The sequence below is a fragment of the Salmo salar genome, chromosome 15 (assembly GCF_965601325.2).
Source record: "Salmo salar chromosome 15, fSalSal1, whole genome shotgun sequence".
NCBI classification, from domain to species: Eukaryota; Metazoa; Chordata; class Actinopteri; order Salmoniformes; family Salmonidae; genus Salmo; species Salmo salar.
This window is the reverse complement of record NC_138305.1, coordinates 21,262,501-21,287,500: the sequence shown is the minus strand read 5'-3', so window position 1 is coordinate 21,287,500 and position 25,000 is coordinate 21,262,501. Positions and strand designations below refer to the sequence as shown.

The 25,000-nt window shown below is 44.7% G+C and overlaps 1 protein-coding gene across 4 annotated transcripts in view; it reads left to right on the top strand.

Moving 5' to 3' along the window:
- The window catches only part of LOC106571071 (transcriptional activator Myb), a 129,005-nt gene that overhangs the window by 13,435 nt on the left and 90,570 nt on the right, over nt 1–25,000 (top strand). For 3 of the 4 annotated variants that reach the window (XM_045695506.2, XM_045695505.2, XM_045695504.2), the window contains exons 2-7: nt 6,322–6,439; nt 7,692–7,763; nt 9,763–9,855; nt 15,570–15,790; nt 16,127–16,328; nt 16,474–16,542. In XM_045695506.2, the coding sequence (XP_045551462.1) occupies nt 6,322–6,439; nt 7,692–7,763; nt 9,763–9,855; nt 15,570–15,790; nt 16,127–16,328; nt 16,474–16,542 (775 nt within the window). The remainder of the gene's footprint in view (nt 1–6,321; nt 6,440–7,691; nt 7,764–9,762; nt 9,856–15,569; nt 15,791–16,126; nt 16,329–16,473; nt 16,543–25,000) is intronic. The other variant, XM_045695507.2, reaches the window with a different exon arrangement.

Below are 25,000 nucleotides of genomic sequence, written 5' to 3'. Positions count from 1 at the left end.
AGGGTTAGGGTTAGTTCAGTCACCAGGGTTAGGGTTCGGTCAGTCACCCGGGTTAGGGTTAGTTTATTCACTCAGGTTAGGGTTTGTTCAGTCACCCGGGTTAGGGTTAGTTCAGTTTCCCGGGTTAGGGTTAGTTCAGTCACCAGGGTTAGGGTTAGTTCAGTCACCTGGGTTAGGGTTAATTCGGTCACCCAGGTTAGGGTTAGTTCAGTCACCCGGGTTAGGGTTAATTCAGTCACCCAGGTTAGGGTTAGTTCAGTCATCCAGGTTAGGGTTAGTTCAGTCACCAGGGTTAGGGTTAATTCAGTCACCCAGGTTAGGGTTAGTTCAGTCACCAGGGTTAGGGTTAGTTCAGTCATCAGGGTTAGGGTTAGTTCAGTCACCCGTGTTAGGGTTAGTTCAGTCACCCCGGTTAGGGTTAGTTCAGTCACCCGTGTTAGGGTTAGTTCAGTCACCAGGGTTAGGGTTAGTTCAGTCACCCAGGTTAGGGTTAGTTCAGTCACCCAGGTTAGGGTTAGTTTAGTCACCAGGGTTAGGGTTAGTTCAGTCACCAGGGTTAGGGTTAGTTCAGTCACCCGGGTTAGGGTTAGTTCAGTCACCCGGGTTAGGGTTAGTTCAGTCACCAGGGTAAGGGTTAGTTCAGTCACCAGGGTAAGGGTTAGTTCAGTCACCCGGGTTAGGGTTAGTTCCATCACCAGGGTTAGGGTTAGTTCAGTCACCCAGGTTAGGGTTAGTTCAGTCACCAGGGTTAGGGTTAGTTCAGTCACCCAGGTTAGGGTTAGTTCAGTCATGTGGTTTGGTAAGAAGAATGCCCCTCTCCCCACAGGTGTGATTACTACCTCTGAGGGTTTAGAGCTTGAGGTAGTCACCTCATACAAGTACTTGGGAGTATGGCTAGACGGTACACTGTCCTTCTCTCAGCACATATCAAAGCTGCAGGCTAAAGTTAAATCTAGACTTGGTTTCCTCTATCGTAATTGCTCCTCTTTCACCCCAGCTGCTAAACTAACCCTGATTCAGATGACCATCCTACCCATGCTAGATTACGGAGACGTGATTTATAATTCGGCAGGTAAGGGTGCTCTCGAGCGGCTAGATGTTCTTTAACCATTCGGCCATCAGACTTGACACCAATGCTCCTTATAGGACACATCACTGCACTCTATACTCCTCTGTAAACTGGTCATCTCTGTATACCCGTCGCAAGACCCAGTGGTTGATGCTTATTTATAAAACCCTCTTAGGCCTCACTGCCTCCTATCTGAGATATCTACTGCAGCCCTCATCCTCCACATACAACACCCATTCTGCCAGTCACATTCTGTTGAAGGTCCCCAAAGCACACACATCCCTGGGTTGCTCGTCTTTTCAGTTCGCTGCAGCTAGCGACTGGAACGAGCTGCAACAAACACTCAAACTGGACAGTTTTATCTCAATCTCTTCATTCAAAGACTCAATCATGGACACTCTTACTGACAGTTGTGGCTGCTTCGCGTGATGTATTGTTGTCTCTACCTTCTTGACCTTTGTGCTGTTGTTTGTCCCCAATAATGTTTGTACCATGTTTTGTGCTGCTGCCCATGTTGTGCTGCTGCCATGTTGTGTTTCTACCATGTTGTTGTCATATTGTGTTGCTGCCATGCTATGTTGTTGTCTTAGGTCTCTCTTTATGTATCCAAGATGGCATAGCAGTCACGCGTCTTCGTCTTTGTCTTGTCCCATGTACATATCTTTTTATATCTATTCTTCGCATATCTTTTTGATATTTTTCCTAAACCTCAACTTCTAAATACTCTCCTGCAACCCGCCTCACCCAATGTGGCGTGGATCTGTTTTTTTCCTTAAGTATTTCTATTTACTTCGGATCTGGAATCCCTCAACTGAAGCTAGCTAGCTAGCTAACTAGCTACCAGCTACCAGTCAGCTATCCACTGCTAGCGGTCATCAGCTAACGTTTAGTTCGGAAAGCTCTTGCCAGTTCGTACAACGCGTTTCAAACCAGAGCATACCGGACCTATTTTCTCTCCATTCCTACCGCAAACTCTGAACCATTTCATCTGGACCATCGCAGCTAGCTAACCGCAACCCGGGTTGACTACTCCTGGCTAACGTTTCCGTCCCGGAGCTTGCACCAACTCGCCTGGAGCTAGCCCATGCTATGCCCATCTCCCTGGCGAGGGCTCCTGGGCTACTCCTGAAGCCCACTCCTCGGCTACAATATCCGGACCCCTTCTACTGCTGGTACGGGGCACGGAACCCCGCCGATCCTTCACGACTGGAATACCGACGTAATCTGCCCGAGGATTCCAACAGGCCCCTCAGGCGTGACGTCCCCTGAAGTCCCATTCTGCTAACCATGGCCTGCTAGCTATCTAGAGCATATTGGACTGTTAGCTGTTCCATCGGCCAGAATCTTGGACCACTATACCCATTTTACCAATTGGACCCCTCTGCTACTTGGAACCCTACTAATTCCACGACTGGTCTATCGACGTCACCACACGAGGAGGCAAAAACAGACTTTCCCCCATCACGACGTCCCTCTAAGGCCCTTCTGCTAACTTGCTAGCCCCGGCCTGCTAACTGCTAGCTTGCTAGCCCCGGCCTGTTGACTGTCTGAATCACCGTGTCCCCAGCCAACCCAACCACTCACTGGACCCATACGATTCACTTGGCTGCGCATGCCTCTCCCTATCAATATGCCTCGTCCATTACTGTCCTGGTTAGTGATTACTGTCTTATTTCACTGTAGAGCCGCTAGCCCTGCTCAATATGCCTTAACTAACCATGTTGTTCCACCTCCTACATATGCGATGACATCACCTGGTTTAAACGTCTCTAGAGACTATATCTCTCTCATCATTACTCAATGTCTAGGTTTACCTCCAATGTTCTCTCTTCCTACCATACCTTTGTCTGTACATTATGCCTTGAATCTATGCTATCGTGCCCAGAAACCTACTCCTTTTACTCTCTGTTCTGAACGTGCTAGACGGCCAATTCTTATAGCCTTTAGCCGTACCCTTATCCTACTTCTCCTCTGTTCCTCTGGTGATGTAGAGGTTAATCCAGCTCCTGCAGTGCCGAGCTCCACTCCTACTCCCCAGGTGTTCTCATTTGTTGACTTCTGTAACCGTAAAAGCCTTGGTTCATGCATGTTAACATTAGAAGCCTCCTCCCTAAGTTTGCTTTATTCACTGCTTTAGCACACTCCACCAATCCTGATGTCTTGGCCGTGTCTGAATCCTGGTTTAGGAAGGCCACCAGAAATGTGGAGAATTCTATACCCAACTACAACATTTTCCGTCAAGATAGAACTGCCAAAGGGGGCGGCGTTGCAATCTACTGCAGAGATAGCCTGCAGAGTTCTGTCTTACTATCCAGGTCTGTACCAAAACAATTCGAGCTTCTACTTCTAAAAATTCACCTTTCCAGAAACAAGTCTCTCACCGTTGCCGCTTGCTATAGACCACCCTCTGCCCCAGCTGTGCCCTGGACACCATATGTGAATTGATTGCCCCCCATCTATCTTCTGAGCTCGTGCTGCTAGGTGACCTAAACTGGGACATGCTTAACACCCCAGCCATCCTTCAATCTAAGCTTGATGCCCTCAATCTCACACAAATTATCAATGAACCTACCAGGCACAACCCCAAATCCGTAAACATGGGCACCCTCATAGATATCATCCTGACCAACTCGCCCTCCAAATACACCTCTGCTGTTTTCAATCAAGATCTCAGCAATCACTGCCTCATTGCTTGCATCCGTAATGGGTCTGCGGTCAAACGACCACTCCTCATCACTGTCAAACGCTCCCTAAAACACATCAGCGAACAGGCCTTTCTAATTGACCTGGCCGGGGTATCCCGGAATGACATTGACCTCATCCCGTCAGTAGAGGATGCCTGGTTATTCTTTAAAAGAGCCTTCCTCACAATCTTATATAAGCATGCTCCATTCAAAAAATGTAGAACTAGGAATAGATATAGCCCTTGGTTCACTCCAGACCTGTCTGCACTTGACCAGCACAAAAACATCCTGTGGCGTTCTGCATTAGCATCGAATAGCCCCTGTGATATGCAACTTTTCAGGGAAGTTAGGAACCAATATACACAGGCAGTTAGGAAAGCTAAGGCTTGCATCCTGTAGTACAAACTCAAAAAAGTTCTGGGACACTGTAAAGTCCATGGAGAATAAGAGCACCTCCTTCCAGCTGCCCACTGCACTGAGGCTAGGAAACACTGTCACTACCGATAAATCCACAATAATTGAGAATTTCAATAAGCATTTTTCTACGGCTGGCAAGTCCAGATAGCTGATGTTTTGAAAGAGCTGCAAAATCTGGACCCCTACAAATCAGCCGGGCTAGACAATCTGGACCCTCTCTTTCTAAAATGATCTGCCGAAGTTGTTGCAACCCCTATTACTAGCCTGTTCAACCTCTCTTTCGTATCGTCTGAGATTCCCATAGATTGGAAAGCTGCCGCGGTCATCCCCCTCTTCAAAGGGGGAGACACTCTAGACCCAAACTGCTACAGACCTATATCTGTTCTACCCTGCCTTTCTAAGGTCTTTGAAAGCCAAGTCAACAAACAGATTACCGACCATTTTGAATCCCACCATACCTTCTCCGCTGTGAAATCTGGTTTCAGAGTTGGTCATGGGTGCACCTCAGCCCTGCTCAAGGTCCTAAACGATATCATAACCGCCATCGATAAGAGACATTACTGTGCAGCCGTATTCATCGACCTGGCTAAGGCTTTCGACTCTGTCAATCACAACATTCTTATTGGCAGACTCAACAGCCTTGGTTTCTCAAATGATTGCCTCGCTTGGTTCATCAACAACTTCTCTGATAGAGTTCAGTATGTAAAATCGGAGGGCCTGTTGTCCGGACCTCTGGCAGTCTCTATGGGGGTGCCGCAGGGTTCAATTCTCGGGCCGACTCTCTTCTCTGTATACATCAATGATGTCGGTCTCGCTGCTGGGGATTCTTTGATCCACCTCTACGCAGACGACACCATTCTGTATACCTCTGGCCCTTCTTTGGACACTGTGTTAACTAACCTCCAGATGAGCTTCAATGCCATACAAGTCTCCTTCTGTGGCCTCCAACTGCTCTTAAATGCAAGTAAAACTAAATGCATGCTCTTCAACCGTTCGCTGCCCGCACCTGCCCGCCCGTCCAGCCTCACTACTCTGGACGGTTCTGACTTAGAATATGTGGACAACTACAAATACCTAGGTTAGACTGTAAACTCTCCTTCAAGACTCAGATTAAGCATCTCCAATCCAAAATTAAATGTAGAATCGGCTTCCTATTTCGCAACAAAGCATCCTTCATTCATGCTGCCAAACATACCCTCGTAAAACTGACCATCCTACCGATCCTCGACTTCGGCGATGTCATTTACAAAATAGCCTCCAACACTCTACTCAACAAATTGGATGCAGTCTATCACAGTGCCATCCATTTTGTCACGAAAGCCCCATATTCTACCCACCACTGCGACCTGTATGCTCTCGTTGGTTGGCCCTGGCTTCATACTCATCGCCAAACCCACTGGCTCCAGGTCATCTACAAGTCTCTGCTAGGTAAAGCCCCACCTTATCTCAGCTCACTGGTCACCATAGCAGCACCCACCCGTAGCACGCGCTCCAGCAGGTATATCTCACTGGTCACCCCCAAAGCCAATTCTTCCTTTGGCCGCCTCTCCTTCCAGTTCTCTGTTGCCAATGACTGGAACGAACTGCAAAAATCTCTGAAGCTGGAGACTCTTACCTCCCTCACTAGCTTTAAGCACCAGCTGTCAGAGCAGCTCACAGATCACTGCACCTGTACATAGCTCATCTGTAAATAGCCCATCCAATCTACCTCATCCCCATACTGTATTTATTTATCTCACTCCTTTGCACCCCAGTATCTCTACTTGCACATTCATCTTCTGCACACCCTACCATTTCAGTGTTTAATTGCTATATTGTAATTACTTCGCCACCATAGCCTATTTATTGCTTTACCTCTCTTATCCTACCTCATTTGCACATGCTGTATATAGATTTACTGATCTACTGTATTATTGATTGTATGTTTGTTTTTTCCACATGTAACTCTGTGTCGAACTGCTTTGCTTTATCTTGGCCAAGTCGCAGTTGTAAATGAGAACTTGTTCTCAACTTGCCTACCTGGTTAAATAAAGGTGAAATAAAAAAATATTAAAAAATGTTGTCTCTCTGGTCTTGATGTGTGTTTTGTCCTTAAACAATTATATTGTTCCTCTAATCTGTCTCTCTCTCTCTCTCTTTCTCTCTCTCCAGTGTGTATAGTAGTGAAGAAGATGAGGAGGATATTGAGATGTATGAACACGACTACGATGGACCGCTGGCCAAGGAAGCAAAACGCCATCAAGGGAAAACACGCTGGACAAGAGAAGAGGTAAACACACACACCCACACAGTTGTTTTGTTTTTGAGTTTTTTTTATTTTATTGTTTTAGTGTTTTATAGTTTTATTGTTTCAATGTTTTATTATTTTAGTGTTTCAGTGTTTCATTATTTAGTGTTTCAGTGTTTCAGTGTATTAGTGTTTTATTATTTCAGTGTTTTAGTGTTTCAGTGTTTCAGTGTTTTATTATTTTAGTGTTTCAGTGTTTTAGTGTTTCAGTGTTTCAGTGTTTTATTATTTTAGTGTTTCAGTGTTTCAGTGTTTTATTATTTTAGTGTTTCAGTGTTTCAGTGTTTTATTATTTTAGTGTTTCAGTGTTTCATTATTTAGTGTTTCAGTGTTTCAGTGTTTCAGTGTTTTATTATTTCAGTGTTTCCGTGTTTTATTATTTCAGTGTTTCAGTGTTTCAGTGTTTAGTGTTTTATTATTTCAGTGTTTTAGTGTTTCAGTGTTTCAGTGTTTTATTATTTTAGTGTTTCAGTGTTTTAGTGTTTCAGTGTTTCAGTGTTTTATTATTTTAGTGTTTCAGTGTTTCAGTGTTTTATTATTTTAGTGTTTCAGTGTTTTATTATTTTAGTGTTTCAGTGTTTCATTATTTAGTGTTTCAGTGTTTCAGTGTTTCAGTGTTTTATTATTTCAGTGTTTCCGTGTTTTATTATTTTAGTGTTTCAGTGTTTCATTATTTAGTGTTTCAGTGTTTTATTATTTCAGTGTTTCAGTGTTTTAGTGATTTATTATTTCAGTGTTTTAGTGTTTCAGTGTTTCAGTGTTTCAGTGTTTTAGTGTTTCAGTGTTTCAGTGTTTTATTATTTCAGTGTTTCAGTGTTTTATTATTTTAGTGTTTCATTATTTAGTTTTTCAGTGTTTCAGTGTTTTATTATTTCAGTGTTTCAGTGTTTTAGTGTTTTATTATTTCAGTGTTTTATTATTTCAGTGTTTCAGTGTTTTATTATTTCAGTGTTTTAGTGTTTCAGTGTTTCAGTGTTTTATTATTTTAGTGTTTCAGTGTTTCAGTGTTTAGTGTTTTATTATTTCAGTGTTTCAGTGTTTTAGTGTTTCAGTGTTTCAGTGTTTTATTATTTCAGTGTTTCAGTGTTTTAGTGTTTCAGTGTTTCAGTGTTTTAGTATTTAATTATTTTAGTGTTTCAGTTGTTAGTGTTTTATTATTATTATTATTATTATTTGTTGTGTTTTAGTGTTTTAAACATTAATATTTTAAGTTTAATTTGTTTGTTTGTGTCAGGATGAGAAGTTGAAGAAGCTGGTAGAACACCATGGTTGCTCAGACTGGAAACTCATCGCCAGCTTCTTACCTGTAAGACACACACACACACACACACACACACACACACACACACACACACACACACACACACACACACACACACACACACACACACACACACACACACACACACACACACACACACACGCACACACACACGCACACTTTGCGGAGAAGGGTAGTATGTGTGTTGGTAGAGATTAGTTAAGGTGTGTGTTCCAGAGTATTTGCTTAAGTAAGGGCTGATAGCTATCAGTCATTCTACACAGCTAGAGGGCAGGGTCCTATATCTACGGTGCACGCACGCACGCACGCACACACACACACACACACACACACATACACACACACACACGCACGCACGCACGCACACGCACACGCACACGCACGCACACACACACACACCAGTGTTAATTTTGACCCCATTTTTGTTGTTGATTGAGTCTAGTCTTAGTCACGTTTTTTTGTCATTTGAATTAATGCTTTAGTGTAGTTATTGTCAAAATGACTAAAACAGTGGGCCGTTTTAGCTAACTAAATGCCCATACATTTTAGTCACATCACATGTATATTGCCTCAAACATACATTGCCTTGTCCTACCAACAGATTTTTCTGCATAACATCCTATAGTGTGATTTTTTGACCTAATTGGCAGACCAACACGTTACTCTGCAGCAGATGCATATCCCCCCGGCGCCTCTAAATTTAAAAATCACACCCCTTAACATGATTTCAGACCAACATATCACAAGACTCCTGAGATGGTAGGCTATTCAATACATAAACATATCACAAGACTCCTGAGATGGTAGGCTATTCAATACATAAACATGAACAAGACTCCTGAGATGGTAGGCTATTCAATACATAAACATGAACAAGACTCCTGAGATGGTAGGCTATTCAATACATAAACATATCACAAGACTCCTGAGATGGTAGGCTGTTCAATACATAGACATGAACAAGACTCCTGAGATGGTAGGCTATTCAATACATAACATATCACAAGACTCCTGAGATGGTAGGTTATTCAATACATAAACATGAACAAGACTCCTGAGATGGTAGGCTATTCAATACATAAACATATCACAAGACTCCTGAGATGGTAGGCTATTCAATACATAAACATGAACAAGACTCCTGAGATGGTAGGTTATTCAATACATAAACATGAACAAGACTCCTGAGATGGTAGGCTATTCAATACATAAACATGAACAAGACTCCTGAGATGGTAGGCTATTCAATACATAAACATGAACAAGACTCCTGAGATGGTAGGCTATTCAATACATAAACATAAACAAGACTCCTAAGTTGGTAGGCTATTCAATACATAAACATATCACAAGACTCCTGAGATGGTAGGCTATTCAATACATAAACATGAACAAGACTCCTGAGATGGTAGGCTATTCAATACATAAACATGAACAAGACTCCTGAGATGGTAGGCTATTCAATACATAAACATATCACAAGACTCCTGAGATGGTAGGCTGTTCAATACATAGACATGAACAAGGCTCCTGTGATGGTAGGCTATTCAATACATAAACATAAACAAGACTCCTAAGTTGGTAGGCTATTCAATACATGAACAAGACTCCTGAGATGGTAGGCTATTCAATACATAAACATATCACAAGACTCCTGAGATGGTAGGCTATTCAATACATAAACATGAACAAGGCTCCTGTGATGGTAGGCTATTCAATACATAAACATGAACAAGACTCCTGAGATGGTAGGCTATTAAATACATAAACATATCATAAGACTCCTGAGATGGTAGGCTGTTCAATACATAAACATATCACAAGACTCCTGAGATGGTAGGCTATTCAATACATAAACATGAACAAGGCTCCTGTGATGGTAGGCTATTCAATACATAAACATGAACAAGACTCCTGAGATGGTAGGCTATTCAATACATAAACATATCACAAGACTCCTGAGATGGTAGGCTGTTCAATACATAAACATTCCCTTAATAACCAATGTGTCTGCTCTCAATAGAACCGTACAGATATGCAGTGTCAGCACCGCTGGCAGAAGGTTCTCAACCCTGAACTCATCAAAGGACCCTGGACCAAGGAGGAGGACCAGAGAGTAAGAACACAACCTTATAGAACCTTATAGAACCCTTACAGAACCTTATAGAACCTTATAGAACCCTTCCAGAAACGTATGGAATGTTATAGAGAACCCTTACAGAACCTTATAGAACCTTATAGAACCCCTACATAACCTTATAGAACCTTATAGAACCCTTACAGAAACATATGGAATGTTATAGAGAACCCTTACAGAACCTTATAGAACCCTTACAGAAACGTATGGAATGTTATAGAGAACCCTTACAGTAGGTTTGGGCAGGTAACTTTTCTAAATGTAATCTGTTACTAGTTACCTGTCCAAAATCAGTAACGTAATTTTTTGGGGGATTACCCCAAACTCAGTAATGTAATCTGATTACATTCAGTTACTTTTTTAAAGATTACTTTCCCCTTTAAGAGGCACTAGATGAAGACAAAATTAATATTACCAATTGAACAACATCTATTGCAGGATTAATCTATGTTAGAGTTTTACATAGCTCACCAGAAATGTAGATGTTGCATAAAAAAATATTATATTGCATTTTACTTTACGTTGTTGGTTATGTAGGCTTTTACTAACTAACCCATTGCTTTCTGCTACAGCTAATAATACAATTAGCCTCTATATCTATATCTGGTCCCGTGTGGCTCAGTTGGTAGAGCATGGTGTTTGCAACGCCAGGGTTGTGGGTTCAATTCCCATGGGGGACCAGTACGGAGAAAAATGTATGAAATGTATGCATTCACTACTGTAAGTCGCTCTGGATAAGAGCGTCTGCTAACTGACTAAAATGTAAATCTCTATAGCGTTATATAATAAAACAAACTCTGTGAGATTTACAGTCATTCCAATTAATTTAATACACCTTCATCATCAAGAATAGGACTTGGAAATATAGATTAGCCGAACTGTTTTACCTCAGCATAATCCCAAAACTACCTTGGAGTGGAGTTTAGTCAGCTCAGGACTTATTATCGATCTACCTTGGAGTGGACTTTAATCAAATAAGGACTTATTATCTGACTACCATGGAGTGGAGTTTAGTCAACTAAGGGCTTATTATCTTACTACCATGGAGTGGAGTTTAGTCAACTCAGGACTTATTATCTGACTACCATGGAGTGGAGTTTAGTCAGCTAAGGACTTATTATCTGACTACCATGGAGTGGAGTTTAGTCAGTTCAGGACTTATTATCTGACTACCATGGAGTGGAGATTAGTCAATTCAGGATTTATTATCTGACTACCATGGAGTGGAGTTTAGTCAGCTAAGGACTTATTATCTAACTACCATGGAGTGGAGTTTAGTCAGCTAAGGACTTATTATCTGACTACCATGGAGTGGAGTTTAGTCAGCTAAGGACTTATTATCTGACTACCATGGAGTGGAGTTGAATCAACTCAGGACTTATTATCTGACTACCATGGAGTGGACTTTCGTCAACTCAGGACTTATTAGTCAGTTTTTGTTGGTGACACGTTGATCTATTGATAATTTGCTGATGTTTAAGTCTTATCAAAAGTGTGTGAGTTTTGAGCATGTGTCCGTTGGGCCTATGGACATTTTGGGGGGGGGGGGAAATCAGCACAATTTAGATTGAGCAATAAAAGCCCCACTTGTGGTCTTAAATCAAACCCGTTTATGACAGTATGGAATTGTGGCGCACAATATCACAGAGGAATTTAGAACGGAGGAACTCCCTCAAAAGTTTATTCCAAAGGATTTGATCAGCGCTATGCGACTGTTGCAAGAGCCCATTTTTCCCTGGCTGTCCACTGAATACAAGTGCATTTTTCCCTGGCTGTCCACTGGTCGCAAGTGCATTTTTCCCTGGCTGTCCACTGGTCGCAAGTGCATTTTCCCCCTGGCTGTCCACTGGATACAAGTGCATTTTTCCCTGGCTGTCCACTGGTCGCAAGTGCATTTTCCCCCTGGCTGTCCACTGGATACAAGTGCATTTTTCCCTGGCTGTCCACTGATTGCAAGTGCATTTTACCCTGGCTGTCCACTGGTTGCAAGAGCCCACTTTTCCCTGGCTGTCCACTGGTCCCAAGTGCATTTTTCCCTGGCTGTCCACTGGACACAAGTGCATTTTTCCCTGGCTGTCCACTGGATACAAGTGCATTTTTCCCTGGCTGTCCACTGGTTGCAAGTGCATTTTTCCCTGGCTGTCCACTGGTTGCAAGAACCCACTTTTCCCTGGCTGTCCACTGGATACAAGTGCATTTTTCCCCCTGGCTGTCCACTGGTCCCAAGTGCATTTTTCCCTGGCTGTCCACTGGTCCCAAGTGCATTTTTCCCTGGCTGTCCACTGGTTGCAAGTGCATTTTTCCCTGGCTGTCCACTGGATACAATTTCATTTTTCCCTGGCTGTCCACTGGTCGCAAGTGCATTTTTCCCTGGCTGTCCACTGGTCTCAAGTGCATTTTTCCCTGGCTGTCCACTGGTCGCAAGTGCATTTTTCCTTGGCTGTCCACTGGTTGCAAGTGCATTTTTCCCTGGCTGTCCACTGGACACAAGTGCATTTTTCCCTGGCTGGCCACTGGATACAATTTCATTTTTCCCTGGCTGTCCACTGGTCGCAAGTGCATTTTTCCCTGGCTGTCCACTGGTCTCAAGTGCATTTTTCCCTGGCTGTCCACTGGTCGCAAGTGCATTTTTCCTTGGCTGTCCACTGGTTGCAAGTGCATTTTTCCCTGGCTGTCCACTGGACAGAAGTGCATTTTTCCCTGGCTGTCCACTGGTCCCAAGTGCATTTTTCCCTGGCTGTCCACTGGTCGCAAGTGCATTTTTCCCTGGCTGTCCACTGGTCCCAAGTGCATTTTTCCCTGGCTGTCCACTGGACGCAAGTGCATTTTTCCCTGGCTGTCCACTGGTCCCAAGTGCATTTTCCCCCTGGCTGTCCACTGGTCCCAAGTGCATTTTTCCCTGGCTGTCCACTGGTCCCAAGTGCATTTTTCCCTGGCTGTCCATTGGTCCCAAGTGCATTTTTCCCTGGCTGTTCACTGGTCCCAAGTGCATTTTTCCCTGGCTGTCCATTGGTTGCAAGTGCATTTTCCCTGGCTGTCCATTGGTCGCAAGTGCATTTTTCCCTGGCTGTCCATTGGTTGCAAGTGCATTTTTCCCTGGCTGTCCACTGGTCGCAAGTTCATTTTCCCTGGCTATCCACTGGTCGCAAGTGCATTTTCCCTGGCTGTCCACTGGTCGCAAGTGCATTTTTCCTTGGCTGTCCACTGGTTGCAAGTACATTTTTCCCTGGCTGTCCACTGGACAGAAGTGCATTTTTCCCTGGCTGTCCACTGGTCCCAAGTGCATTTTCCCCTGGCTGTCCACTGGTCTCAAGTGCATTTTTCCCTGGCTGTCCACTGGTCCCAAGTGCATTTTTCCCTGGCTGTCCACTGGACGCAAGTGCATTTTTCCCTGGCTGTCCACTGGTCCCAAGTGCATTTTCCCCCTGGCTGTCCACTGGTCCCAAGTGCATTTTTCCCTGGCTGTCCACTGGTCCCAAGTGCATTTTTCCCTGGCTGTCCATTGGTCCCAAGTGCATTTTTCCCTGGCTGTTCACTGGTCCCAAGTGCATTTTTCCCTGGCTGTCCATTGGTTGCAAGTGCATTTTCCCTGGCTGTCCATTGGTCGCAAGTGCATTTTTCCCTGGCTGTCCATTGGTTGCAAGTGCATTTTTCCCTGGCTGTCCACTGGTCGCAAGTGCATTTTCCCTGGCTATCCACTGGTCGCAAGTGCATTTTCCCTGGCTGTCCACTGGTCGCAAAAACATTAATTATAGGCAGCTTAAACTTTTTGAATTCAACAATTATGGATTAAAATACACATATATATTTGTGAACAGCCATCCACAACAACCGCAACCTGTAAAACTCAAATAGCTAAATGACAGAGCAGCATTGGGATTCACAAGTGACATCCGTATCGCCGTAGACTACACCACTGCTATTGTCTTTTACCTCCAAGCGTTTATTCAAGTTGGATAATCTTTGGATTCCCGACATCTGTCGCACCATTGAAAGACATATTCCAGACATAAACAAAAGCCCATTCCTGCTCTTTTCTCCCGTGATCCATCAAACCCATCTGGTGTCATCACAGTGGTCTCTGATTGGTCGTCATCATTTGGTGTGTCATCATTAGTGGTCTCTGATTGGTGGTCATCATTTGGTGTGTCATCATTTGTGGTCTCTGATTGGTGGTCATCATTTGGTGTGTCATCCTAGTGGTCTCTGATTGGTGGTCATCATTTGGCATGTCATCATAGAGGTCTCTGATTGGTGGTCATCATTTGGTGTGTCATCATAGTGGTCTCTGATTGGTGGTCATCATTTTGTGTGTCATCACAGTGGTCTCTGATTGGTGGTCATCATTTGGTGTGTCATCATAGTGGTCTCTGATTGGTGGTCATCATTTGGTGTGTCTTCATAGTGGTCTCTAATCGGTGGTCATCATTTGGTGTGTCATCACAGTGGTCTCTGATTGGTGGTCAGACTGGTTCAGGCAGAACAAACTTTTCCAATGCTGACTTGAATGTCATTACGAAATAGAATGGTTGCAAATCATTTTTTTCTCGGAAACGTCCTTCCTGAATTTCAAGTAATCATAGAAGTAATCAACTAGTTTTTCAAAAGTATCTGTAAGCTAATTACAATATTTTTGATGGTAACATAACGGATTACAGTTACAGCTTTTTGTAATCACTTACTCCCCAAACCTGCCTTTCAGAACCTTACCGAACTTTAAAGAACCATTTTAGAACCTTACGGAACTTTAAAGAAACCTTTTAGCACCTTACATTAAGAGAACTCTTCTAGGGCCATATATATATATATTTTTTTACATTTAACCTTTATTTAACTAGGCAAGTCAGTTAAGAACAAATTCTTATTTACAATGATTGGATCCATAACAGATCGTCATAGGTTAGGTCTATATCCAAAATCCTTTTCCCTATATAGTGCACTACTTTTGGCCAGTGCATGAGACCTGGGATCTATTATATTGGTGCTAACTCAGACAGCCAAGTGTTTCACTGAGAAGTGTTGTTGACCTGCACTGAGTAGATAACTTGTCACTGCATATTATTAGCTGAAAGTGAGAGTTCTACAGTTATACTTCTGCGCGCGCACACACACACACACACACACACACACACACACACACACACACACACACACACACACACACACACACACACACACACACACACACACACACACACACACACACACACACACACACACTTCCAGAAGCTAGGAGGTAATGATTAGCAAAGAGGCTAACGGTGGAAACTCCCTCCATAACACTAGCAAGAGATTTCAAAAGGGAGAGAGGGAGAAGAAGCAGAGAAGGAGGGGGGAAAGGGTTGACTAAAGGAACGAGGGGCTGAGAAGAAGCAGAAAAGGAGAGAGGAAAGGGTTTACTAAAGGAACGAGGGGCTGAGAAGAAGCAGAGAAGGAGAGAGGAAAGGGTTGACTAAAGGAACGAGGGGCTGAAAAGAAGCAGAGAAGGAGAGAGGAAAGGGTTGACTAAAGGAACGAGGGGCTGAGAAGAAGCAGAGAAGGAGGGGGGGAAGGGTTGACTAAGGGAACGAGGGGCTGAGAAGTATTGTTGACTTTTGAATGGTTCCTGAAAATGTATTCTCTCTTTGCCCCTTTCACCTCCTCCCCCCGCTCCCTCCCCTCTCTCCCTATCTCCCTCCTCCACCCTCCCTCAGGTGATTGAACTAGTCCAGAAGTATGGAGCCAAGCGTTGGTCGGTGATCGCCAAGCACCTGAAGGGTCGGATAGGGAAGCAGTGCAGAGAGCGCTGGCACAACCACCTGAACCCCGAGGTGAAGAAGACTTCCTGGACCGAGGAAGAGGACCAGATCATCTACCAGGCCCACGAGAAACTGGGCAACCGTTGGGCCGAGATCGCCAAACTGCTGCCTGGCAGGTATGGAGAGAGAAAGAAGGGGTGGGGGGGAGAGAGAGGAAAGTGGGTGGGTGGGAGGGGTGGAGGAAGGGAGAGAGAGAGAGAGAGAGAGAGTGATTGTAGTTGCTCAGAACTTACAGTATATTGCAATCAAGAACAACTTTACAATGGCTGAATGTGTGCGATTCCTGCTGTAACTAAGTCTCTCTCTCTCTCTCTCTCTCTCTGTCCCTCTCTCTCTCTCTCTCTCTCTCTCTCTCTCTCTCTGTCCCTCTCTCTCTCTCTCTCTCTCTCTCTCCCTTTCTCTCCCTTTCTCTGTCTCTCTCTCTCTCTCTCTCTCTCTGTTTTATTGCCCAGGACTGATAATGCTATCAAGAACCACTGGAACTCTACGATGCGTAGGAAGGTTGAACAGGAGGGTTACCTTCAGCCCTCCTCCCACTCCATCGCCCCCGGTTACGCCAAGGCCAACCACCACAACGTGGGCTTCCATCACCACTCCCCTCTCCCTCCCCTCTCCTTCCTCACGGGCACCTACCCCTATATTCCGGATCATAGGGTGAGTCCACGTTCTTACCCCCCCCCCCCCCCCCCCCCCCCCCCTCTGTCACTTTGGATAGAAGCTCCTGCGAAAAATAGGTTTTTATCTCCCAGCTCCTGATATGCTGTTTGTGGAGTCTGATCTGTTTCTATTGGTTCCTAAGGTTCCCTTTCCCCTAGCGCTGCACGTCAACATCTTGAACATTCCACAGCACAGAACAGCTGCTATACAGGTGAGACACGAGAGCAACAACCCAGGGAAAGCTTTTAGTTGGCCTTCACAGCAACCCAGGGATATCTTTCAGTTGGCCCTCACAGCAACCCAGGAAAACTTTGTAGATGTCCCTCAATATACAATGACACAACAACCCAGGGAAACCTTTTAGTTGGTCACTCTATCTCACTACTCCACAGCAGCAACCCAGGGATAGATTTCAGTTGGCCACTCACCACAGCAACCAAGGGAAGGGTTTCAATTCAATCCAGGATTCAAGGGAGAGGCAATACGGACATGCCTGGTGCCCAAATTGATGACGGATGTCGCTCAGCTGAGAGTCGAGTGTGGAGAGGAATGGATTCAGTTCAGTCAGTCATCCTGATGAGCCCTTCCCAGCTAGCTAGTTCAGTCAGTCATCCTGATGTGCCCTTACCAGCTAGCTAGTTCAGTCAGTCATCCTGACGAGCCCTTCCCAGCTAGCTAGTTCAGTCAGTCATCCTGACGAGACCTTCCCAGCTAGCTAGTTCAGTCAGTCATCCTGACGAGTCCTTCCCAGCTAGCTAGTTCAGTCAGTTATCCTGACGAGCCCTTCCCAGCTAGCTAGTTCAGTCAGTCATCCTGACGAGCCCTTCCCAGCTAGCTAGTTCAGTCAGCCATCCTGATGAGCCCTTCCCAGCTAGCTAGTTCAGTCAGTCATCCTGATGAGCCCTTCCCAGCTAGCTAGTTCAGTCAGTCAGTCATCCTGATGAGCCCTTCCCAGCTAGCTAGTTCAGTCAGTCATCCTGATGAGCCCTTCCCAGCTAGCTAGTTCAGTCAGTCATCCTGATGAGCCCTTCCCAGCTAGCTAGTTTGTTCTGGCTAGCTGGCAACAACACCAGCATGGCGCTAGTTAAAACTTGTAAAAGAAAGTGATGTTTATTTTAATGGGAGAGGGAGAAATAACTTGCAGTATTGGTCACCTTCTGGATGTCACCGTAACATTGCCAATTAGCTAACGTAACGACAAGCTGGTGCGAATGACCGTTGACCAGACCAACGCTGTTGTATCGAGATGCTTCCCACCAGGCAGCTGTACCACATGTTGAAGGCGTTTGCTGACGTGGCCAATTTGTTCCATTTCTAGAGCCTTTTTTTTTTTATCTCTAAATGTTTAAACTAGTGAGAAATACACTGAGTGTCCAAAACATTAGGAACACCTTCGTAATATTGAGTTGCTGTCCCCCTTTCTGTCCTCAATTTGTCGGGGCATGGACTCTACAAGGTGTTAAAAGCGTTCCACAGGGATGCTGGTCCATATTGACTCCAATGTTTCCCACAGTTATGTCAAGTTGGCTGGATGTCCTTTGGGTGGTGGACCATTCTTGATACACAGGGGAAACTGTTGAGCGTGAAAAACCCAGCAGCGTTGCAGTTCTTGACACAAACCGGTGCGCCTGGCACCTACTACCACACTCCGTTCAAAGGCACTTCAATATTTTGTCTTGCCCATTCACTCTCTGAATGACACACATACACAATCCATGTCTCAATTATCTCAAGGCTTAAAACTCCTTCTTTAACCTGTCATCCTCCCCTTCATCTACACTGATTGAAGTGGATTTAAGAAATTACATCAATAAGGGGTCATAACTTTCACCTGGATTCACCTGGTCAGTCAATCTCATGGAAAAAGCAGGTGTTCCTAATGTTTTGTACACTCACGCTGAGCTAACTACACTCACGCTGAGCTAACTACACTCACGCTGAGCTAACTACACTCACGCAGGGCTAACTACACTCACACTGAGTTGACTACACTCACGCTGAGCTAACTACACTCACGCTGAGCTAACTACACTCACGCTGAGCTAACTACACTCACGCTGAGTGTACAAAACATTAGGAACACCTGCTTTTTCCATGACATAGTAGACTCTCGTATATGCTATTATTTAAATGATTAGTGAGTTTGCATCATTTACACTAATACTAAATTAAGATATAGAATTATTAATATTATAGTATTATATTATAATGAATGTATATTACACAACTTTCCGTGATATGGACAGTATGTGTTACTATATTATGCAAGCTGACGTTTTCAAATGACTCACTACTGTAGTGGCTCTGGATCAGAGAGTCTGCTAAATGACTCACTACTGTAAGTGGCTCTGGATCAGAGAGTCTGCTAAATGACTCACTACTGTAGTGGCTCTGGATCAGAGAGTCTGCTAAATGACTCACTACTGTAGTGGCTCTGGATCAGAGAGTCTGCTAAATGACTCACTACTGTAGTGGCTCTGGATCAGAGAGTCTGCTAAATGACTCACTACTGTAGTGGCTCTGGATCAGAGAGTCTGCTAAATGACTCACTACTGTAGTGGCTCTAGATCAGAGAGTCTGCTAAATGACTCACTGCTGTAAGTGGCTCTGGATCAGAGAGTCTGCTAAATGACTCACTACTGTAGTGGCTCTGGATCAGAGAGTCTACTAAATGACTCACTACTGTAGTGGCTCTGGATCAGAGAGTCTGCTAAATGACTCACTACTGTAGTGGCTCTGGATCAGAGAGTCTGCTAAATGACACACTACTGTAAGTGGCTCTGGATCAGAGAGTCTGCTAAATGACTCACTACTGTAGTGGCTCTGGATCAGAGAGTCTGCTAAATGACTCCCTACTGTAGTGTTTCTGGATCAGAGAGTCTGCTAAATGACTCACTACTGTAGTGGCTCTGGATCAGAGAGTCTGCTAAATGACTCACTACTGTAGTGTCTCTGGATCAGAGAGTCTGCTAAATGACTCACTACTGTAGTGGCTCTGGATCAGAGTCTGCTAAATGACTACAATGTAAATGTAAAATAATTTGTGGTGGTCTCGCTGTGAAAGTGGCACCACACACCACACACCAATACACCGTTATTCCAAGATTCCATGGAGCATAGTGGCGACCTACTTGAATCAAAATGCAACACTTAAAAGATGGAGCTAGCCGTCTTCTCCTAACCAGTGACGTACACATTATTCCCAGATTCCATGTGGTTTTTGAGCTGTGTTTGTTTTAAAAGGACGTGAAACTTCCATCTCCCTGCTCTTGCACGATTGATTTCAACATCAAATCATCAATTCAAGTTTTATTTATCACATGTAGACTAACTGTCAAGGCTGTGGGTAACTGGTGAAAGGAGTCAGTCGCAGGAGAGCTGAGGTGCGTGGACAAGGTATTTAATACAAGAAAAACACCAGTATAAACACAATACTATGGTGCTGGAAAAATACCAGTACCACGAAATAAACGGGCGTAATAACAAAACCCGGTAACAATATACTGGCCGTCAGATACAGCCTTACAATAATACAAACACGCACGCAAACATGGGGGAAACCAGAGGGTTAAATAATGAACATGTAATGGGGGAATTGAAACCAGGTGTGTAAAAAACAAAGACAAAACAAATGGAAAATGAAAAGTGGATCGGTGATGGCTAGAAGGCCGGTGACGTTGACCGCCGAATGCCGCTCGAACAAGGCGGAAGTCGTGACAGTGCCCCCACTTGACGCGCAGCTCCAGCAGCGCGCCGGCACCGGCCTCGGGGACGACCCGGAGGACGAGGCGCAGGGCGATCCGGATGGAGACTGTGGAACTCCTGCAGCATCGAAGGGTCCAAGACGTCCTCCACCGGAACCCAGCACCTCTCCTCTGGACCGTACCACTCCCACTCCACGAGCTACTGAAGGCCTCTCGCCCGACGCCTCAACTCCAGTATGGGTCGGACTGCATACGCCGGGGCCCCCTCGATGTCCAGAGGGGGCGGAGAAACCTCCCGCACCTCAGACTCCTGGAGTAGACCAGCTACCACCGGCCTGAGGAGAGATACATGGAACAAGGATTTTATACGGTAATCTGGGGGAAGCTGTAAACTGTAACAAACCTCGTTCACTCTCCTCAGGACTTTGAATGGCCCCACAAACCGTGGACCCAGCTTCCGGCAGGGCAGGCGGAAGGGCAGGTTTCGGGTCGAGAGCCAGACCCGGTCCCCCGGTGCAAACACCGGGGCCTCACTGCGGTGGCGGTCTGCGCTGGCTGTCTGACGCCTCACGGCCCGCTGAAGGTGCACATAAGCGGCGTCCCACGTCTCCTCCGAACGCCTAAACCAGTCGTCCACCACAGGAGCCTCGATCTGGCTCTGATGCCACGGCGCCAGAACCGGCTGGTACGCGCTGGAATGGGGAGAGGTTGGTAGAAGAGTGGCGGAGCGAATTCTGGGCCATCTCTGCCCAGGGTATGAACACCGCCCACTCCCCCAGCCGGTCCTGGCAATAAGACCGCAGAAACCTACCCACATCCTGGTTTACTCTCTCCACCTACCCGTTACTCTCAGGGTGAAAACCTGAAGTAGGGCTGACCGAGACCCCCAGACGTTCTATGAATGCCCTCCAGACCCTTGACGTGAACTGGGGACCTCGATCAGTTACTATGTCCTCAGGCACTCCGTAGTGCCGGAAGATGTGTGTGACCAGGGCCTCCGCAGTCTGTAGGGCCGTAGGGAGACCGGGTAAAGGGAGACGACAGGACTTAGAAAACCGATCCACAACGACCAGGATCTGTGGGTAACTGGTGAAAGGAGTCAGGCGCAGGAGAGTTGAGATGCAAAGAAAATAAAATGTATTTAATACAAGATACCACCAGTGTAAACACAATACTACGGTGCTGGAAAAATACGAAATAAAAGGGCGTAATAACAAAACCCGGTAACAATTTACCAGCGGTCAGATACAGCCTTACAATAAAACAAACACGCACACAAACATGGGGGAAACCAGAGGGTTAAATAATGAACATGTAATGGAGGAATTGAAACCAGGTGTGTAAAAAACAAAGACAAAACAAATGGAAAATGAAAGTGGATCGGTGATGGCTAGAAGGCCGGTGACGTCGACCGCCGAACAAGGAGAGGGACCGACTCCGGCGGAAGTCGTGACAGTAACAGTGAAATGCTTACTTACGGGCCCTTCCCAATCACGCAGAGAGAAAGAACATAGGGAAATAATAGAAAAGGAATAAATAATAAGTACACAATGAGTAATGATAACTTGGCTATATACACAGGGTACCAGTACTGATTAATGATAACTAGGTTATATACACGGTGTAGTAGTACTGAGTGGATGTGCAGGAGTATGAGGTCGTTGAGGTAGATATGTACAGTGCCTTCAGAAAGTATTCATACCCCTTGACTTATTCCATATTATGTTGTGTTAAAACCCCAAAAAATAAAAAATAGATTAAATTGATTTTTTCTCTCTCACCAGACTGTACACACAATTGATGACAAAGTGAAACATGTTTTTAGATTTTTTTTGCAAATTGATTAAAAAGTAAATACAGAAATATCTAATTTACATAATTATTCACACCCCTGAGTAAATACTTTGTAGAAGCACCGTTGGCGGCGATTACAGCATTGAGTCGTCTTGGGTATGTCTGCAACCACCATGCTTCACGGTAGGGATGGTGTTAGACGGGTGATGAGCTGTGCCTGGTTTTCTCCAAAACATAGCGCTTTGCATTCAGGCCAAATAGTTACATTTTTGGGTAATCAGATCACAGAATATTTTGTCTTATACTCTCATTGTCTTTCACATGCCTTTTTTTACAACCTTCAGTCATGCTGTCATGTGCCTTTTTCTCAGGAGTGGCTTCTTTTCTCCCATAAAGCCCAGATTGGTGAAGTGTTATACAGCAGGGTTTCCCAAACTGTTTTACTCAGGTCCCCCTTCCAGCGTTGGGGAACTTCTCTCACCCCACATCTCTTTCTATGGGCACAAGCACTGTTCATAACACAAACTGTTTTACTCAGGTCCCCCTTCCAGCGTTGGGGAACTTCTCTCACCCTACGTCTCTTTCTATGGGCAGATGGTGTTGTCCATCTGGCAGGTTCTCTTCCATCTCAACCAAGGAACTCTGTAGTTTTGTCAGAGTGGTAATTGGGTTCTTGGTCACCTCCCTGACCAAGGTCCTTCTTGTCGGTTTGCTCCATTTGATTGTAGGCAGAGTCTGGGTAGTTCCATATTTTTCCATTTCCCTGTGCTCTTGAAAACTTTCAACACTCTATAAATAGTTTTCTACCTCGTTTTCTACCTTTCCGCAGATAAATACCTCATACTCGACTGTTGGACCTTATATAGAATGTTTATTTCCAAATCATGTCCAATCAATGGAATTTACCACAGGTGGACTCCAATCAAGTTGTAGTGACATCTCAAGGATGATCAATGGAAACAGGAAGCACCTGGAGTCTCATAGTAAAGGGGGTATGAACACTTACAGTGCATTCAGAAAGTATTCATTTTGTTACGTTACAGTCTTATTCTAAAATTGATTCAATCGTTTTTTCCCCCTCATCAATCTACACACAATACCCCATAATGACGAAGCAAAAACTGTCATTTTGTTATTTTTGCAAATGTATAAGGATAAAAACCTGAAATATCACATTTACCTAATTGTTCAGACCCTTTACTCAGTACTTTGTTGAAGCACCTTTGGCAGTGATTACAGCCTCGAGTCTTCTTGGGTATGACACTACAAGCTTGGCACACCTGTATTTGGGGATTTTCTCTCATTCTTCTCTGCAGATCCTCTCAAGCTCTGTCAGGTTGGATGGGGAGCGTCGCTGCAGAGCTATTTTCGGGTCTCTGCAGAGATGTTCAATCAGGTTCAAGTCCAAGCTCTGGCTGGGCCACTCAAGGACATTCAGAGACTTGTCCCGAAGCCACTCCTGCGTTGTCTTGGCTGTGTGCTTAGGGTTGTTGTCCTGTTTCCTCCAGACATGACGTTTGGCATTCAGGCCAAAGAGTTCATCAGACCAGACAATCTTGTTTCTCATCGTCTGAGAGTTCTTTAGGTGCCTTTTGGCAAACTCCAAGCAGGCTGTCATGTGCCTTTTACTGAGTAGTGGCTTCCGTCTGGCCACTCGACCAAAAAGGCCTAATTGGTGGAGTGCTGCAGAGATGGTTGTCTTTCTGGAAGGTTCTCCCATCTCCACAGAGGAACTCTGGAGCTCTGTCAGAGTGACCATCCGGTTCTTGGTCACCTCCACGATTGCACAGCTTGGCTGGGAGGCCAGCTTTAGGAAGAGTCCTGGTGGTTCCAAACTTCTTCCATTTAAGAATGATGGAGACCACTGTGTTCTTGGGGACCTTCAACGCTGCAGACAGTTTTTGGTACCCTTCCCCAGATCCGTGCCTCGACACAATCCTGTCTTTGAGTTTTACTGACAATTCCTTCAACATCATGTCTTGGTTTTTGCTCTGACATGCACTTTAAACTGTGGGACCTTATATAGAAAGGTGTGTGCTTTTCCAAATCATGTCCAATCAATTGAATTTACCACCAGTGGACTCCAAACAAGTTCTAGAAATATCACAAGGATGATCAATGGAAACAGGATGCCCCTGAGCTCAATTTCGAGTCTCATAGCAAAGGGTATGAATACTTTGTGAAGGCACTGTATATATAACTAGGAATAAAGTAACTAGGCAACAGGATATATAATAAACAGTAGCAGCAGTGTATGTGATGAGTCAAAATAAGTTAATACAAAATGGGTCATTTCATACAGTCCGGGTAGCTATTTGGTTAACTATTTAAGAAACTATTTTGCAGTCTTATGGCTTGGAGGTAGAAGCTGTTCAGAGTCCTTTTTCTTCCAGAATAATAGTGTGGTCTACTGCTTATCATTAGGTATTTTAACTCAGGCGAGCAGAACCTCAAGACTTCCTTAATATTAGAAATTGGGCACCAGCTGTTGTCCCCCCTTGATCTTACCCGAAACTGCTGTTCTGTCCTGCTGATATAAAAACCAACTAGATGGACAGTATATCATCCATCTCCGAGAAACATACAGTAGGGTATTACATTTCTTCAGGTCCCGTTGGTAGGATAGTCTTGTACAGAGCTCATCCAGTTTGTTCTCCAGTGATTGTACGTTTGCTAATAGAACGAAGGGTATTTACTTGGCGACGTAGTTTCGTCAGGGTTCCCCACGTCGGCCATATCTTGCGTCGTCTCTTTCTCTTCTGAGTCTCAGGTCCTGGTCCGTGGTGAGCAGTAGTGAAGTCCCGCTTCACTGTCTCGTTGAAGTAGAACATCTTGCTGTTCTGATGTCCAGAAGCTGTTTCGACATAGGAAACAATGGCGGAAACATTATGTAGAAAAAAAAAGTTAAGATCAGCTCAATAAATCACACAAAATAACAGCATTGATCAGGAGCCTATAAAACAGTAGCTGCTCATTCTAGCGCCTGTGAAGTGATAATTGTTGAGTGATTGACAAAACAGTGTTGCGTTTTCATTCCGTTTTGGTAACCCACATATCAAAATGCAACATTCCAAAATGTAGCTGACTGTGTTCTACAGTTCTACATCTCTACAGTTCTACAGTTCTACATCTCTACAGTTCTACATCTCTACAGTTCTACATCTCTACAGT